The following is a 19,177-nucleotide window of genomic DNA, read 5'->3' on the forward strand; positions in this document are numbered from 1 at the left end:
AATTCTGCAGAACTCATATTGAATAGGGGGAGTTCACATTGTCAAAGGAGCTTTTGAACTGGCATAAATAATAGAAACAGCACCCAGGCTTTTGTTTCAGCAAAAGAAGTTAAACTATGTTTTGTATACAGTGGCATGGAGGGTGTGCTTACTGTGCTAGAATATATTTTAGATTGTTTTGTGCTGAAGAAACTTGCTCCTGGTGTAATTTAAAATTTTAGATTTCCCTGTGGATGTTTTTAATTTACACATACATTTCAATAAGATAAGACAGAGAAATAGAGACAGAGAAATAATACATTACTGCTGTGAAATGAGTCATTTAAGTTTTAAAAAGTCAGTCACAACTTTTCAAAGATAATGTTTTCTGCCACACCCACTTTTTGTATGTTATAACATGGCAAATATTTTAACTTAAAGGGATTAAGGATTTTGGACAAACAGTAGGACCTCATTTCCAAATTAGCAAGTGTGATATTTATCAATGGAAACCGTTTTCAACACGTTTCATCCAGTCCTTCTATTTGCAGAGTTCGCAGGTGCTAGGCTAGCTGAAGACAACGGTATGTGTTAGCCTGCCACTAAAAACAGTCTTTTTGAGCCACCCCTTTAAGTAATTTGATGTATATTAATCATGCTGATAAGTGTTGAAACAAGATTTAATTGAGAGAGAGTAACCAAACCAGTGTCCTTTGACCCCAATAGATGCATTTTGAAATGAATTTTGACTTCATCTCAAGAGAAGTAGTATAGTGGATAAAGGAGCTAAAGGAGACACATATTCCCTGTTAAAGATACTCTATGTGTACTTTACCCACATGTTGTTGATTCACATCAGAGACACCCATAAACTCCACGCCAGATTGAAATGCAATGCCCCATTACTTACTCCCACTTCTTTCTTTGAAACTATAGTAGACATGTCCAGCTGTTTGGACTTACCTGGCTGTCTACAGGCTGAATCTAATCAGGACGTTTCAGTGCCACAATGTTGCTGTGAAAACATTTCTTGAGTAGATCTCTAGAATGTAAGTCAGGGGAAAGATTTTGTTAGGACAGCAATGGGCCATAAATATTCTGTTTGAACCCAGCCAGTAACCAATGTAACCAGGGGTGTAGTGGTAAAATAAGAGGTGGGTAAACGGCAAGGTGGACTGCATCATGCGGTATCTGATTTAACCCTTAAAGGAGTACCGTCACACCGGTGTGACGGGAATGTTGAGAAATGAACGTTCTAAAGAACATCTGGGTTCACTGAATTCAACATAGAATTTTAGAACCTTCAATTGTTGCGGAACTTAGAACGTTCAAAAACCTACACCTTTAAGGGTTAAAAAAAAGGCATTCAGAATATGTTTGATGATGGTGGAAGTTATTGTCCAATGTTTATAACAATAGGCTACGAGAGGTATTAGGTTGCCTTCACACTGGGTCCGCTGATAACCGTAACCGGGTCCTAACACTGGGTCCTCCTTAGCCCTGACTCAGCTGGTCTCTGTTACATTACATTTATGTTTGCGGACCAGGGTCTGTTTGTCATACACATTAGCTTTTAGCCTAATTACCAATATCGCAACGTCGCAAAAACGGCAGTTTATTTTTTATTTTTTTAACAGATAGCATTCAAACTGCACCGGAGTTCTAACAAACCATAGGCCTACCCCAGACCGCTGTTTTCTAGGGGGCCCTGGTCCGGACCTGAGTCCGCATTCGGGGTTTGGTAGACTGCGTTCACATTAGAAAAAATCACCGAACCATTGGTCCAAACAATCCATGTCCAGACAAAACGGTCTAGTGTGAATGCATCCTTAAATGGTTCCTAGAGTGTTGATGAGTGTACATATTGTGAATGTGGATAATACAGTGTCATTTTTGAATGTTAAAAGTTGCATTTGGTGAACTCTTTTGAGAGGTGGATAAACTCTAATAGGAGGTGGATAAACTCTATTTCTGAAATTTCAGAGGAGGATAAAGTATGTTTAGGCCTACTTGTGTTTAGCCTCCACTACAGCCCTGAATGTAACCTCGTGAGGTATAGAGTTCGGACGACTACGTCACGTTTGTGTAGCAACGGCCATTTTAGCAGAATGCTATAGGAAGATACAGCGATTAAGCGTCCAGAGGAGATAGCCTAAGAAAGAACTCAAAATTGTCTGACCCCATACTGCTATCCCTGCTAGCCCCTTTAGCAACCATCTACATTTCATTTGCAGTTGAAAACAGGCAATATGATTGTGTTGGTCTCTAAATATTCATTCCTGCAGTCCCTTCTGCTGTCAGGATGCAGTTGGGGTGGAACAGCAATGATTTATGTATGTTTATGCCATAGCTGTGTCATCAGTTATTAATACACGTAGAAATGCTGTTATGAAAATGCTGAAACATGGGGGAGAGAGAGAGAGAGGATTGTGTGGCTTAGAGAAAAATAGTAAAAAAAAATAAAATAAGGACTGTATTTGATATTTTTAATTAAAGATTATGTAGGTAGTGATACATCTTTTTGCATTAGCTCTTTTATGACTATCTTGTAATGGATACATGTAATGGATTAGCCATAAGATTTCCTGTAGTGCAGTTACATAGCAGAATTACATCAAGGTCCTTACCAGCTTTGTGACTAGGCCTATAGGAGGACTGCATGCACAAATCAGCCAAGCTGTCCTAGAGGAAGATAAATAACCAAGTATAGCTTAAAATGCTCAGTTATCATGATAGCATGGCATTCAAACAAGTTATAACTGTGCAGGTAGCAACTGTGTAAACTTCCAGTCGTTAGTGACAAGAAAGCCTGTCCCACCTCCTCTACCAGATGAACAACTGGTATGGGAAAAGGACATAATTAGGCTAGTTGATGCTGGTAGCCTACGGCAGGTGTGGCAGTGTTCTGTAGTCTAATAAACTTTTCATTAAGAGCAAGTAACTGAGGTGATGACTGTGAGACCAGAGCAGGAATGAAGTCCGTTTTATCAACCGCAGGCTGACTATTCCACAACCCCACAGAGAAAATTGGACAAGACAGCGAAGACAGCTGGACTGATATTAAGTTATTTAACTTACGCTGCCTTTTTACACAAGGGCACCTTGTAACTTGATTACAGACAACAGGGATGTCTTGAAAGCACATTGCTGAAAATAAAGGCCAGCCCAATCCACCCGCTCTTAACAGATACACAAGCTTGGACTAGCTATGTAGCTCAATGGCTAAGTGCCTTTGCTAAGTAGCCTACATAGCATAGCACCACCAATGGTTTAAATATAAACAACTCCTCAGTGATCACCCCAATGTGTGATACAAGTGGACGACATGCTTAATTACAGCGATTTGTAGTGCACAAACATTAGGTAATGAAATACGATAAACATTATCCTTGGTCAGCTTCAACTGTAATGGCAGGATGCCAACATGTTGTAAGCCAATTATAGAAAATTGCTTACCTTTCACAACAGTAAACCAGTGAATTACTGCTCACCCTTAGGTCATTATGTAGCCTAATCAAACAAATTCACCTCTGTTTTCTGAAGGTCCCACTCTGCCCCAGAGTGTCCCATTTGCAAATTTGCAGATTGCACCTGCCATCACTGCCAGCTGTCGCCACTTTACAAATGAAGCCCAGTGTAAGGCTGTGTAGGAAGGCAGAAACAGAGTGTTTCTATAGATTCATCTGCTTTTGGGAAGCTGCAGTTTGTATTGTATAGGAAGTCAGAAACAGAGCGTTTCTATAGATTCTTCTGCTTTTTAAAGCTGCTGTTTGTATTGTATTCTAGAGGAAAGCCTCTCCACCACACACATCATTGTGTGATGGAGAAGCTTAAGGAATATTGAATAGAGCCACTTTTGGCTGTGGACTTGGATGAGAACCATGGCATTCTATGCTTATACGGAATATGAGTTTGTCCCAGGTGGCCGTGGATGAAATGTCTCTCTCTTTCATCCAGGTTGTGGGAACACGGGTCTCAAAGCTCTGTTCATTTTCAGCCGTGTAGTGTGCCAGACATGGCGATGTCCATACAAACACTCCTTACAGTAGCTCAGCATGCCTTCCGAAGTCAGAAGTTTGTCAGAGGTCTTCAATTAATTATTCTTCATGGTTGGAGTTTTGTCTTAAAGCAATCACTTTTAATTCAAAACCCCATATCTTTTCAATTTCCCTGTGCAGGACTTAATCAAAACGATTTGAAAGTGGTTTATGTTGTATTAGTGTGCCCATTTCTTATTCATGTAGAGTATACTTTGATGGCTGCGGGGTGCCCGCATATCTTAATGCAGATAACATAACATGACATACTGTATTAGGAATCTCAGAGAAAGTGATTGGGTGAAAGGTTTAGACTTTCCTTTGATATACATAGTTTTCATTAGTGATTACATGTGCAAATTCAATGTAGCGCTGGCGGTTTTCCATTATATTCAGCTAAAATAGAGGAAATCTAGCCAGGATTGGTCAATTTATTTCTTATCTCTCTTAAATATGTTGACATTAATTATGTTTACGTTTATCTAACCAATAATTAACTGTGTGCACGTGCAGTGGGGCTAACTCATTTGGGATTACGACCACTGCATCAAAATGCAGTTTGAAGTTAAACAAATTGAAATACGTTTGCAGCAGCTTCTCTAACACACCACATGTGTGCATAACACTGCCACTGAAACACATCAGAGATCCAACCAGTGCATGCACTGCCTTTGAAGTGCTGGAGGTTGTCAAGAGCCAGGTACAGGAGCTGCCGCACAACCAAATTTTTAAGTGTGTTTGCTAAAACCATTGTCGAACTGTCAGAGAGAGAAAGAGACATGGAGTGTGTGTGTGTGTGTGTGTGTGTGTGTGTGTGTGTGTGTGTGTGTGTGTGTGTGTGTGTGTGTTGGGGGGTGGGGATTAGAGACTTTCTGTGAATCTCTGAGTTTGAGTCACGCCTATCTGGATGTGCAGTATTCCAGCTGTTTGCTCGGCTGCCTTAGCATCTTCCTCATACTTGGATGCATTCAGGGATGGTATGGCACATTGAATGCATCAGTTTAAGACAGAGAGAGAGGCTTGCAAGGGGACAGTGCAAGGAGACTGTCAAGTCAGATAAGTGAGAGTGAATGTCAGCATGCGAGGCACAAGTTCAAGGTTGCTTGACTGAACTGGCATGCATGTAGCCTGTAATTCCTACTCTCACACAACTTGAAGTCTCCTACCAAATTGCTTTAATGGCAAGTCACTAATGACATATTAACACAATACTGTGAGAAAAGCTCCAACATGACTGAAACCAAGATATTTTGCAAGCTTTATTTTCAACCAACCAACCTACCGATCAATTTAAATCAGTCGTATGATTTTAGTATGAATCATTTGTCTATTTTTGGTAGGTACAGATCAAAATGAATGATTAAGCACTGTTCAAATAGTAAAAAAACATAAATGCAACAAATGCAGAAATAAACCACCAAAAAACTTCAAAACCCCAATGCTTCAGTTAAGCACCAACTACAGCAAGCTCTTGTGAACCTTCCAGAAGGTAGTAGACAAGCCCTCTTCTCTTGTCAACAGTTTAGTAAGACCAATTAGCAGGTCTCAGGGTGCACATTTTGCGTATTAGCAGCGAGGAAGAGGGTCCAAATCCTTATCAAAGGGAAAGCATTTCAGCAACCAAAATTTATCGGCCATAAATAATTTACCATCATGCTGAATATGGAAAACCTTAACCTACATCAGAACACAGAATTGTGTTGCTCTTTGAACCACAGAGATTTGTACTGGAGAATGAGACAGGGCGCAAGATGTCAAGTGTTTGTATGCACATACGAAATGGCTTTCATGTTTGCTCTTACACATCATTGCTTTGGCTGAACAGCACTGGGTGAACAAGTAATTAAATTGTGATCATATAATCATTGTCCAAATAAGACATTTTCTTTTAAATTAATATTTTTTTTCTGCCCCCCAGGTATTGCTGGCATTCCTGTTGTCTTCAATGTGAATGGAGATGCCCCTGGACGTTATGAGATCTTCCAGTATCAGATAAGGAATCACACTAAAGAATACAAAGTCATCGGGCATTGGATAGACCAGCTTCATTTAAATGTATGTTTTCTCAAGCAAATATCACATACCGATCATATTTGTAGCAAAGACCCTGACTGTTGAACATCCCCACAAGTGAAGAAAGATCTCCATTTATCCTGACTGAACATCCTCAAATAATAACAAATTCCACATGTGTCTTTTTGTTTGGTTACATAATTTATAGTGTTGCTCTGAGTTTCTGTATTTCGACAGTGCTGTGAGGCCCACTGATTGGTGATTAAAATGAAATGGCTTTGAGGTTAAAGTACTGACCTTCATCTTTGATTAGGGGCTTGTTCATGTACTGTACTGTATATTTGGTGAAACGCAGCTCTTTGGTGAGTAGGCTAGTGTGTATATAAATTCACAAACTGTATTCACAAACTGTGTGCATGTAAATTCACAAACTGTTCACAAACTCAGCGCAGGGCAAGGCAAGCTATATTGCGAAGCTCCATGGGCTATGTTAGTGAAGACAAGTGGTTTGGCTATTAACCTTACATTTAGCCCTACTATGAAGTTACATGTACATGTACTGGTTTTCACGTTACTTTTCAAGATAATGGGGAAGCGTACTCCGGTTTTAGACCTTAACGATACCGCACGTCTCTATCTCGCAGATGGTTTTTTTTTACTTGTCTGTTACCTTGGCATGGTCTTTTGATAACTACAGCACCGCCCACACCTGAACTGGCAATCAGGCTGATTGATTGGCATCTTAGTATAGTGTACTGGAAATACAGACTTGAGATTATACAGAACCCTCCAGGCAATGTTATTGGCCCTGGCGAAGATGAGTAAGATGAGTATGAGTAAGATAAGTATTTAAAAATCCTATTTGGGTGTTTCATCTAAGTTTCACAATGAAAACAATGAGGGTAAAATCCAGCCCTGAAGGGAGACAATTTTATTCTGAGAAGAAATAAAAATAAAAAGCATTTTGAGGTCACTAAGTCTGAAAAAAACATCAGAAGTGACCTCCATGCTAACAGAGTGTTTAAAAGGCTTGCCAGGAAAAAGCCTTTATTGTCATGTATCTACAAATGTAAATGTCTAGAGTTGCTAGAGTATTCTGCCGGGAATGCCTGGAATTGTGGTCTGTGGTCAGATGAAAATGGAAATGTATATTTTTGCCAACAAACATTCAAGGTTGGCTTGGTGTACATAGAAAAACGACTACTGAAAAGAACCCTATGCCTAAGTATACATATGGTGGAGGGTCTGTGATGCTCTGGGACTGTTGTTAATCCAAAGGCCCTGGGAACCTAATTAGGGTTCATGGTATCATGAAGTACATGAGATACCTGAGCATTTTAAATCGAAATCTGGATATTTCTGCCAAAGCACATCCAGCAGGTCAATGATCCAAAACATAAATGGTTTACTGAACACAAAAGTTACTCAAGTTTCTGTTATGGTTATCTCAGTTCCCTGATCTGAACTCAGTGGGGATAGCTTAAGAGGACATGCACAAAGAGGGCTAGAGAAATCTAAATGATCCAGAGATACGTCCTCAAATCCCCTGTATTCTTCAACTTCATTAGATGTTATATAGTATAAGTCTAAGAGCTGTTTTATTGGCAAAGGGAAGCTTTACAAAGAATTAAATACAGGGGTGCCAAGTATCGTGGCACATTTGCTTTTGATAAATATACTTAGGATAAGGAGGAGATTTTTTCTTCTCAGAATAAATTTGCTTTCTTTCAAGGTTGGGTTTTTCCTCATGGAGTTAATTGTGAAACTACAATGTTTTTATACCTCTTTTCACTCATCTTTACCAGGGGTGGCAGTAAATGAGGGTGCTGGAGCATAGCAGTGTATTTTGGAGCGCATGTAGTGAGAATGCATTTGCTCTTGTGTAAATGTATTTGCTCTTGTCTAGGTCACAGACATCCGATGGCCTGGAGGTTCCCATGAGGTCCCCACCTCTATCTGCAGCCAGCCGTGCCGACCGGGGGAGCGCAAGAAGTCGGTGAAGGGCATGCCGTGCTGCTGGCACTGCGAGCGCTGCGATGGCTACCAGTACCTGGCCGACACACACACCTGCAAGATGTGCCGCTTCGACCTGCGGCCCAACGAGAACCACACGGCGTGCCAGCCCATCCCCATCATCAAGCTGGAGTGGAGCTCGCCGTGGGCACTCATCCCAGTCTTCATCGCCATCCTGGGCATCTCGGCCACTTTCTTCGTGGTGGTCACCTTTGTGCGCTACAACGACACGCCCATTGTCAAGGCGTCGGGTCGCGAGCTCAGCTACGTGCTGCTGACGGGCATCTTCATGTGCTACGCCACGACCTTCCTGATGATCTCCACGCCGGATGTGGGCGTCTGCTCGCTCCGACGCATCTTCCTCGGGCTGGGCATGAGCATCAGCTACTCGGCGCTGCTGACCAAGACCAACCGCATCTACCGCATCTTCGAGCAGGGCAAGAAGTCGGTGAGCGCGCCGCGCTTCATCAGCCCGGCGTCGCAGCTCGTCATCGCCTTCAGCCTGATCGCCGTGCAGCTGCTGGGCGTGTGCATCTGGTTCGGAATGGACCCGTCGCCACTGGCCATCATCGACTACGAGGACCAGCGCACGGCCAACCCAGAGCTGGCGCGGGGCGTGCTCAAGTGCGACATCTCGGACCTCTCGCTCATCTGCCTGCTCGGCTACAGCATGCTGCTCATGGTCACGTGCACGGTGTACGCCATCAAGACGCGAGGGGTGCCCGAGACTTTCAATGAGGCCAAGCCCATTGGCTTCACAATGTACACCACGTGCATCATATGGCTGGCATTCATACCCATCTTCTTCGGGACCTCACAGTCAGCAGAAAAGGTAGGCTGCACAGCAAATTACCATATCTATCAAGAAAGGTTTTTGTTTGTTTCCGTCAGACTCACAGAGCACAGAATGCCGTTTCAGGAACACTTTCAGTTGCAGTTTTCTAATATAACAAGGCAACAAAATTGAAGTATGATATGTTGAGACACACTCATGGGAGATAATAGATCTGCCATTTTCCCTTTGATCCGTGAATCATGTTCCAATTTATGTACACATCTGTCCAGTCTGGACTAGTAAACTCTCGACAGCAAAATGGTTTGAGTCACACGAACAAACCAATTAAACTCTCCTTGGAACACAACTGGCTGCCCGTCCCTCCATTTCAATTCATGTTTGTACCGTGGTCCATTGAAATGAAAATGGCTGGGTTAAATTGCCGTTGTTGTATAACATCAATCACTTGTGCTCAGCTATTAATCATTCCAGGAGATGTGCCTGTGGTATTTCCCCACCGGGAAACACGCAGCCAGTGATGACTTCTTGTGTGTAATTTATTTGCTGCTCAAGTTTGTTTTGCTCATTTCCTTAATTGTGCTTGGCTGTATATTTTTGGATGCTTTTTTTTGTTGTTGTTTCACCCCGAAAGATGCTTTGAAATGAATGAGCTACGAGCAAGCGAGCAACTTGGAGCCTCAGCAAAAAAAAAAAAAAAAAAAAAAAGAAAGGCGATTACTGCAAGTGTGATGGCACCCAAATTACAGTGGGTAGTGTTACAGAGAGCAAGGACAGGCACGGCTGTTTGACAGAGATAGCAATTACCACTTGTCTTCTCTGTCCAGCCCAGCTCCACATAAGCAGGTGGTGCCACGCTTAGGAGAAGTCTTGATTATTTATTTAAGAGGTAATGTCATATTATAGCCCATTATATCTGGGAATGCTTTCTTTTTAAGCCATTGTACAACAATTACATGACACCTGCATAAGCACTTGAGACAACTGATATAGACATTTGTTAACACTCTTGCAGGCCAATACAAACTAATAGGAGCTGTCATAGAGGCCTGATTGTCCTCTTTGATGTTAAGCTGACATAACAGCTCTGTGATAAAATGACAAAGTTTGTTAGGATTTTGACATTTCCACATTTGAATGACAATGCGTGTTGTGACAACTGTCTTAAGTAGCTTATGAAGTTTGTCATGTCAGATTGGCATGATGCCGATTAAGGGAAATATGTTGAGGCCGTCACAGTGAATGGATACTAATTGGTGTTATTTCTATTTGGCTGCACTGTGTCAACATGGCATCCTCACAGTCAGCCCCGCCCTCTTGGTTATTTATTTAGCAATCAGTTTATTCATTAAGAAATCAGTTCACAATTCAACCCCTGACCCTGAGTGGGTTAAAAGTTTATTGAACACCACTGTTGTCAGTCGTGTGCGCGCATGTATGTGTCCGTGGGTGCGTGGGTGGTTGGCTAAGGGAGGGAGTGGTTGGGGTTCCAGAAGAAGTGGGCCCTGACAATAACTCCATTCGCTGCTGCTCTCCCCTGTCTGTTGGACACCTGGCAACCCATCACATAATGTGAACCTGGCAACCCATCACATAATGTGAACCTGGCAACCCATCACATAATGTGAGGACTTAGTTTAGAGGAGAGCAGACAGCGAGACGGTGGGGTGGTGGTGGCGGTGGGTGACAGCAGACTGGCAGGTAGTGATAATGTACTAATTGTACCATTGTCCCCCCTCATGAAAGGCAAAGTGGTGAGGCACCAGGCGCTTTGTGTGTGCGATGAAAGGGAGGACTGGGGCCCATTGACTCGTGGAGTTGCTGGGTGAAGGTTTGTCGAGCGTGACAACACGCTCGGCAGTTTTGATATCTAACTTCAACACATGGAGGGGAATGGGCATGTCTCGCTTCCACCTCATCTTAAAAAAGTGTGTGTGAGAGAGAGAGAGAGAGAGAGAGAAAAAAAAAGTAAAAAAGAGAGAGAAAATCTTTTAAATATTTCTGTCAGTTTTGTCATGTCACAGGAAAAAGCAAACGTGTTATGCAGATTATCTGTGTGGGTAATATGTCTTTCAAACAGACAATGCACAAATTAATCATTTCTATATCAGAAATAATAAAATAAATACTGTTGAAATAAACATTAGCATGAACACAGAAACCTTCTAAAGTCTAAATCCATATTTGTTGAGCTATTTGACAATCTAACCAGGTATGCATTCCATTAGCAACATACAACAACATATCTCTTAACCATGTTAGCTCTGATTGCTGTCTCACAGGCCAGTCTGGTTTAGAAACGTCCAATAATATTCAGCTCATAATCTGTTTTAGGACTGTCTGTGCCTGTCTGTGTAGAGAGCAAAGGTGGACACCACATTAGCAGAGGTCTTGAAGTCAAGCACAGAGGACATTAAAATACACTTTAATTCCATTCCATTGGATTTTTACTTCATAAGAAAATGATAACATCCCCTGGTTATCATCATGCAGACATAACCCCATCATTAAACCCCAAACAAACAAGCCATGCCTCAGCCTCTCCTCCTCTATAGCTTTTTCTCGTAATAAAGGCAGTCCTTTTGCAGAACTGAATAAAAACATTTCATCAAGTCCTTCTCAGAGTCTCACGTGACATCCTCTTAAAGGCCTATATGACCCAGCAGACATTATTATATGTCCATGAATAGATAAATAGATAGAGCTACAGGCCTAATATCCTCTGGAGGTGGCTGGCTACCCTTTTAATCAGATAAAAAAAGTTTATCATTATTATTAAAAAATGTATACCATTATAATTTTAGTCTTCAGTTAAGTGAAGATTTCTTTTGTTGTTTTCTCAGAGCATTAGCATAGTCCTTCCATTCATTAGCCACTCAGCAACATGTAATAGGCAGATTCATGCTAGATTCATGCATGTTGGTAGATATAAGGTTTAAGGTTTTCAAAAAGAATTACCATTTGTAGGCAAAGAATAGTCTGAATACAGGATAAAAACATGTTGCTCAGTAATACATTATAATGCTAAAAAAGTGTCTTTTATATAAAAGACTTAAATTCAGTTTGGTACAGTACTTAACCTGCTATTTTAAGATCGTTGGTCTCCTATGGCCCACCTCCTGAAAACCAATTATCTTAATTCCCTCAACAACGCCTTTCTGGAGTTGTTGAATTCTCGGTTAGTCTGCTGTCAGCCACAGCTCTCTGCAGCACAGTGGGTTTTTCTTGCCTCAGTCCCCAGCACCTCCTGTCAAAATCCGCATTGAGAACAGGGGGGGTCTTGTCTAGTTTCTTTACTCGTTCTTGATCTTAGTGCTTTTTATTTGTTTTGCTTGATACAGCCACAGCAGCTGCAAAAGCAACAGCAACAGTAGCACTGACAGCTCAAGTAGTAGCAGTTTCTCAAAGCAGATGACTTCCACTCAGGCAAACACATATACATAACATATATAAAAAACATAAACAAATCCCATCACTGCGTTTTGGTACTTTTCTGACTGAAATACAGTGACAAGCTCTGATGAAAGGGCCTCTCCTCATATCCTTCATACTAGCATTGCAACAGTTGTTCAGAACAAAAGCTACACTAACACATACAAATGTCAGTGTGCCTTCAGAAAGTCTGGAGTGAGCGGCGCGTAATTGATTTGGCTGCTAGAGAAGCTCGGAGGTGTTGACACATGCTGGAGGACTTCAGGTCACAGTGCCAGTGTCGCTCGGTAATGATGCCTTCGCCATCGTACGGTGTGACATAGTCTCAGACAGCGGTAGAAAGCACACAGCGGGCAAGACAAGAGGGGGCGTAATTGTCCATTGGCCCTTGCTGCCTCAAATTGAGTGCCTCTCTACATCGTGGGCAGAACCTTGATCTGACTGCCAAATGCCATTGGGCTTGTTGGGTTTTTTTTTCTTCATTGCAGAGGATTTAGTTTTTGAAAGGAAAAGTCTCTTCCCCCAAAAAAACAACGACTGTGAATGAAATATAGCTCAACTCTGGCATTCTCGGAGTCCTTGCGTGAAGTCCTCCATCAATCAAGAGGAGTGCTGTGAGTGCGAAATTCTTTGAGATAAATGTTCAATGAAAATGCGTTTGTAAAGAGATAAAGGTAAAAGGTAGAAAAAAACAAAATCAAAAAAAGTAATTTCACAACATCAGAGAGAGAGAGAGAGAGAGGAAACTTTCAATCTTTCTAATTTCTTACCTTCCCTAAGCACTGTCATCATTACATGCTGCCAGACCAGACAGGCTTTTTTGTAAAAAAAGAAAGAAAAAAGGGACAGCCAGTGGTGTGGGATTAAGCTCCTGCCAATAGCAGGCAGTGCGTCCCTGCCCTCCTTTTATGGAGTTCCTGAATGGAGTCAACGGCAACATTTCTCAAAGCGTCACTTTCGGTGTCGCAGATGAGCGAGATTGGTGATTGTATCTGCATGCTGAACAGAATTAATCTGGCCAAGGGCTGACACATGCGTGAGATGAGAAGAGAGGAGGTGGAGGTGTGTGTGTGTGTGTGTGTGTGTGTGTGTGTGTGTGTGTGTGTGTGTGTGTGTGTGTGTGTGAGGTTTGACCTGTTCACTATACGACTCGTTGCGTGGAAATAGGGCCAATATTCTGCTGAGGCGCACAAGGCCACGTGTAATCTTCTCCGAGGATTACACCCCCCCCCCTCTCTCATTCACTCTCTTTCACTCTCACTCTCTCTCTCTCACTCACTCACTCCCACCCCCGGGTTCTGCATCACTCTCAATGCAGCCACACTCCCTCTCAAGCCGAGCACAAACAGAGCTCTCTAACATCAATACATCAGCATGTCTAGAAGGGGTGAGTGGAAAAGTTGGTGTGTATGTGTGTATGTTTGCTTATGGTTTTGTTGTTTGTGTGTGTGTGTCTGTGTGTGTTTGTGTGTGTGTATGTGTGTGTGTGTGTGTATGTGTTTTGTTTGTGGGGCGGTCTAAGTGTATGTGCATATTTGGATCCCATTTCATAAATGCACACCAATACACATGATGTGAACCACATTCCAAAGCTGAAAGACATTTTTTTCTATTGCCTTGCCTACAACCCATTGCATCTGAGTGTGTGTGTATGTAGCGTTTGTAGTATGTGTATGTGTACTGTATGTGTATGCGTATGTGTATGTGTTTGTGTTTGTGTTTGTGTTTGTGTTTGTGTTTGTGTATATGTGTATGTGTATGTGTATGTGTATGTGTATGTGCATGTGTATGTGTATATGTACTGTGTGTGTCTATATATGTGAGTAAATGTGTGCAGACTTCAAGAGCAGCACATTCCCATACTAAATATTAATGTCCCCTGATGTCATTCTCCTCCACCGCATGCTCTAGCCCTCAGCCATGCTCGTGAGGGGAGCTGTGAGTCTCAGCTGTCTTGGTGCTACCTTCCCCAAACCTTGAGCACAGCAGACCATGCAGCATACAGTTGTTTGGGCCCCCTTGGGGTACAGCCATCTGTAACAGTCTCACCCGTCGGGAGCTTCGTGTTGTTAGTCACACATCATAAACAAATGGGCAAACAAAGCAGCTACTAGTAGGATTTGTGTTTCCCATGGATAGGAGGCCGCGTCCGAAAGCCGAATCATCTTCTTCCTGTTGTTGTTTATGGTGGGGTTTGTGTCTGTTGGTGTGGTTGTTTGTTTATGACACATCTTGGTTTGCTTGAGCTCCTTGCTTGTAACCAAATATGTAGGAGAGCCGCAGAGAGGATAGTGCAGACTGATGAGGTCTGTATATACTGACCTGCACTTGGGTCAACAGACCCACATTATAGAGAGAGGTCATAAAATAATCATCACATCTCTCTTTCTCTCTCTCCCTCTCTCTCTTTCTCTCTCTCTCTCTCTCTATCTCTCTTTCCCTTTCTCCCTCCCTTTCTCTCTTTTTTACACACACACACACACACACACACACACAAACATTCTCTCTATCTTTCTCTTTGTCATTCTCTCTCTCTCTTTCTCTCCCTCTCTCTCCTGTAGCTGTACATTCAGACGACCACGCTGACCATCTCGGTGAGCCTCAGCGCCTCCGTGTCCCTGGGGCTGCTCTACATGCCCAAAGTGTACGTGGTGCTCGTCCACCCGGAGCAGAACGTGCCCAAGCGCAAGCGCAGCCTGAAGGCCGTGGTCACCGCCGCCGCCATGTCCAACAAGTTCACTCCCAAGGGGGGCCTCAGACCCAACGGGGAGGCCAAGTCGGAACTCTGCGAGAGCTTGGAAACACAAGGTTAGTGTCACATGATGAAGGGAGACAATGTGTGTGTGTGCGTGTACGTGTGTGTGTGCATGTCCGTGTGCGTGTGTGCGCGTGTGCATGCACGTGCGTGTGTTTTGTGTGTGTGTGTGTGTGTGCGTGCGTGTGTTACTGTTTGTTGATGCTACGTCTTCTGTATTTGCAGACTGTTGTTTTTTTTGTGAGAAGTGATGGGTTTTTTTTCCTGTTTTCCCTTTCTTGTTTTTTTCCATTATTTTCCTTATTTGTTTTGTTTTCTCAGCTTTTGGTATTATTTGGACATGTAGATAACAAATAAACGAAAGTGACAATGCCTGTCACCAATGCCAAGCTGGTGACAGAAGATAAATGCCTCGGTGCATGAGCAGTTCCTATCTGTATAAAGGACAATTCTGGAAAGAAATGTCTAAATATTTGCAGTATTTTAGTTTGTTTGTTTGTTTGTTATGTAATAAGCAGAAAGTGAATCATCAATGGGAATGCTTTCAAAAATTGTCACAGATGTTTTAGCAGAGGTGTACATGTTTATCCATTTGTGATCTATTGGTTGAATGCAGGAAACACAGCTGAACAACTACTCATGATTTGTTTGTTGGAGATCAACAGGGTGCTTCTGCTACAGAAGCAAGCCTTCAATGTGTATAGATAAAGCCAGTGCCAATAAAGGCCATGTATAGATACAGTATGTATGCCTGTGTGAGATGGGAGAATTAGGTGGAAAAATACACCTTTAGTCATTATCCATATTGTGTTCCCAGGTAATCTGCACAGGTGCATGCCATGCGAGTTCAATCCCACAGCTCGACTAGATCTAATTACCTTCCTGTCTTCTATTTAGCAGCGGAGCTAATCTAACGCACCTGTACCCCAGCAATTCCTCTGAGCGACAGAGGAGCGGAATTATCATTATTATGATTATTATGATTAATATTATTATTATGATTATGATTATTTGAATTATTAGACTATTAGCTAAACTCATCTTCTGAAGAAGAGAAGAGAAGTCTAAACGAACTCAAGTACTGTATGCAGAAATCTGAGTGTTGATTGCCTGTCATCTATGGGAAGTGTTTACTGTATCTGTTTGCCCTCACTGGGCCTCTCTAGTCCTCCTGGGCCTCGGACTAACTGCAGCTCTCTACTTATGTGTCAGATTATAGCGAGGGTGGGGAGCCCGGTGAGGGACTGTAGACAGACGCTCAGGTAACGGCCCTTTGGTTTGGTTTGGTTTGGTTTGGTATGATCCGGCTCGCCAGCACTCACCACCACACTGAGCCTCCCCCCACTGAGTCTGTCTCTCTGAGCTCCTGTGCCTGCTTTGGTTATGTCACATTCGCCAGCTTGCTTCCACGGTTAAGAAAAATTAATCCCCTTTCTGTCCATCTTGAGTAATGGCTCTAAGTAAACAACACTCTTAAAATGCCACCTACCTCTACTCTCCACTCTCACCCCCACCCACCAGCACCCCTTTGCTTTCTAGACAGCTGCTGGTTTTAATGGTGTTCCATGCTACTCTGTATATGATGCAGGGGCAAGCGATTGCCGCACATGCCAGTAATTTGTTTTTGCATGATGGCAAACTGAGAAATTAACAGTAATGGGAGAAACAACAACTGCTTTGAGAGGAAGATGGGGGGGGGGGGCTAAGACAGATGGAACTGTCAACTTCAATTTTTTCTGGACCATCTATTTTTTATCTCGGCCTTGCTCTGTGTAAATATTTAAATAAGGTTCATTTGTCACTGCATGGCAGGGAGGACGGACGGGGACGGGATAGAGGGAGCACCTTTTCCCGGTCTCGCCCGTCGCGGGGAGCTGTCAGACGGTGCCCTCTCAGATTTATCCACTTCGACTTAGCCAATCACTGGAGCCCATCTGGCCGAGATTGGCAGATTTGTGTGCTGATTGCACAGCAGAATGGCTGCGCCGAACTGATGATGGTTTTATATTGGAGGACACAGAAACACACACACACACACACACATACACACACACACAGACACAGACAAACAAACAAGCATACACACACACAAACACACTCACACATAAGCACATACACCATTCATCCGCACATACAAGCACACCTATTTCAACTGGCAGCCTTACCCTCAAACTTTGTACCTAGATGTGGCAATATCTTAAAGAGCAGAGAGGACATGTGAATTTTATGGATGAAATTAAACAGCTACAGACATTATTAAGAAATATTGTTTTGTGAAGTACTTTATTGGTTACTTCAGAGAGTTGACTTTGAAATGTACACAGAAAGAAATGTTAATGCAGCCCCCCAGATTTCCAGTCCACAAGTCTTTTACAGATACTGACTTGATGTTAATCTGAAACCTCATTGAAAACATTCCTAATTCATAAATTTACAGAGGAAATTTTAGAAGCCGTCAGCACAGTGTGAAGTTAAGTATCTGCCCAACAGAGGGAGCTGTGCTCATATATTGTTTCCCTCTATCTTCATTAGTTTGACACAGTGTCGGAGTGCTTAAAATGCTCTCTATCTTTATGGGCTTCTCTACAACACAAATGGCAGTATTCCCAATGTGTTGGCTTTGGCCCATTCAACTGCCTCGCAGAGAATATGTTTTCTGCTATCTCTCTGGCATGTCTCAGCAGGACAAACTGCCTATGCTACTTATCTATGCTTTTGTTGGAACAGCACTGCATGTACTGCCTGGTGCACAAAATACCTGCACATGATTTGATGTATCTGCATGGGACTGAGATTTCTATTAAAATAGCAGTTTATCAGAGCAGCACGATTGGTATTCTGACAAGATGCTCAGCTATGTTTTCCCAGGACCATGGTTGTTGTTGTGACCGGGGGTTCCATAAGAATGCTATATATGTAAACAAAACACTACACATGCATTGATACTGCTATGCTATTTCACACTTTGGAATTTGTATCTGAATGCTTACAGTACATACAGGAAACTGACAGTATTACTGAATGATGCCATCTGCGTGTGTACTTTATACTTCTGGTATACTCCTTGTATAATATTTGTAATATCATGAGTATGAGTATTATGTTCTGTTACTCTATATACAGTGCTCTATTATTGTCAGTCTTAAAGTGTGTGTTACTCTAATAACATTTGCTGTGCAAACCAAATCTAGTCTGAGATAAGTGATCCTCCGTAAGGGGAGCATTTTTCTTAGGAAAAATTGAACTATGCCCTTCAAACCTAATAATGTGTCCCTTTATGTTGCTTCCAGCTTTGTCTTCAAAGCAAACGTACATCAGCTACAGTAACCATGGCATCTAAAAGCAACTGAGCCCCCCCTGCCACTCCTCCCTGTGGCCCGTCGGTCAGCTGAAGACTGGAAATGACAACACGAGGCAGCAAAGGGTGATGGGCAACAGGAAATAAAAAATGATACAAGGAAGAATCAAATAATATTTTGGGATCCTTTCTTTTTCCATTTCAACTCATACAGGCAGTGTGAGAGGGGGAACCTGCCACAGAAATGACAGTGAAATCTCCCCTCCCTCAGCCCATCCTTCGGGTTTCCAAGGTAACAGTGAAGACAGTGTTTTCCTTCTGGAGTTTGTATTGTGTCTTTATGATGGTTTTGTTCAAGCTTGACTTATGTGAAGTTATTTTTTATATAAATATTTTCAATGTTCATGGACTATTATTTAAGTTTTTGTGTCTGCAGTGGAGCATCTCTATATTTAGAATTTTATTTTATTTAGTTTATTTAAAGGAAGTGCTGTCAAAGATTCAAAGCCTATTTGACACTCAAGAAAATATCCATTAAGCTCTTTCTTTTGAAGTTCACACACCAGGTTGATTTCAGTTAAATTACTTGGTGTTGGAAACTGACACTTGCTATTTTTTTTTGCAGTTTTGCTAACTGTCTGTTTTTTTGACAAAACAGACAACCTATCTCAACATGACAGTGTTGTCTAAGATAAGTTGGCAACAGAAATGCCATTGTGAGGCACAATGACACACTGGATGTTTGAAAGTAAAAAGTACAACTCTTTTCAAATAACATAAACAGACATAATGTGTCAGCACAAGCACAGTGGGGATAAATCTGTAAACAAATATGTTTCATGGCGCCACTGCACCCC

At 42.2% G+C, this 19,177-nt stretch overlaps 1 protein-coding gene across 1 annotated transcript in view; it reads left to right on the top strand.

Annotated features, from left to right (window-relative positions):
- Positions 1–18,362, top strand: part of LOC143114099 (metabotropic glutamate receptor 4-like) — a 128,799-nt gene extending 110,437 nt beyond the window's left edge. The window contains exons 7-10 of the mRNA XM_076275555.1: positions 5,935–6,071; positions 7,936–8,874; positions 14,829–15,075; positions 18,313–18,362. Of these exons, the coding sequence (XP_076131670.1) occupies positions 5,935–6,071; positions 7,936–8,874; positions 14,829–15,075; positions 18,313–18,362 (1,373 nt within the window). The remainder of the gene's footprint in view (positions 1–5,934; positions 6,072–7,935; positions 8,875–14,828; positions 15,076–18,312) is intronic.
- Positions 18,363–19,177: the final 815 nt, after the last annotated feature.

Source organism: Alosa pseudoharengus, unplaced genomic scaffold, assembly GCF_046254945.1.
Source record: "Alosa pseudoharengus isolate Yale_2024_CS ecotype anadromous, Long Island Sound unplaced genomic scaffold, YU_APseudo_1.1 YU_APseudo_1.1_scf_9, whole genome shotgun sequence".
Classification (NCBI taxonomy): domain Eukaryota; kingdom Metazoa; phylum Chordata; class Actinopteri; order Clupeiformes; family Clupeidae; genus Alosa; species Alosa pseudoharengus.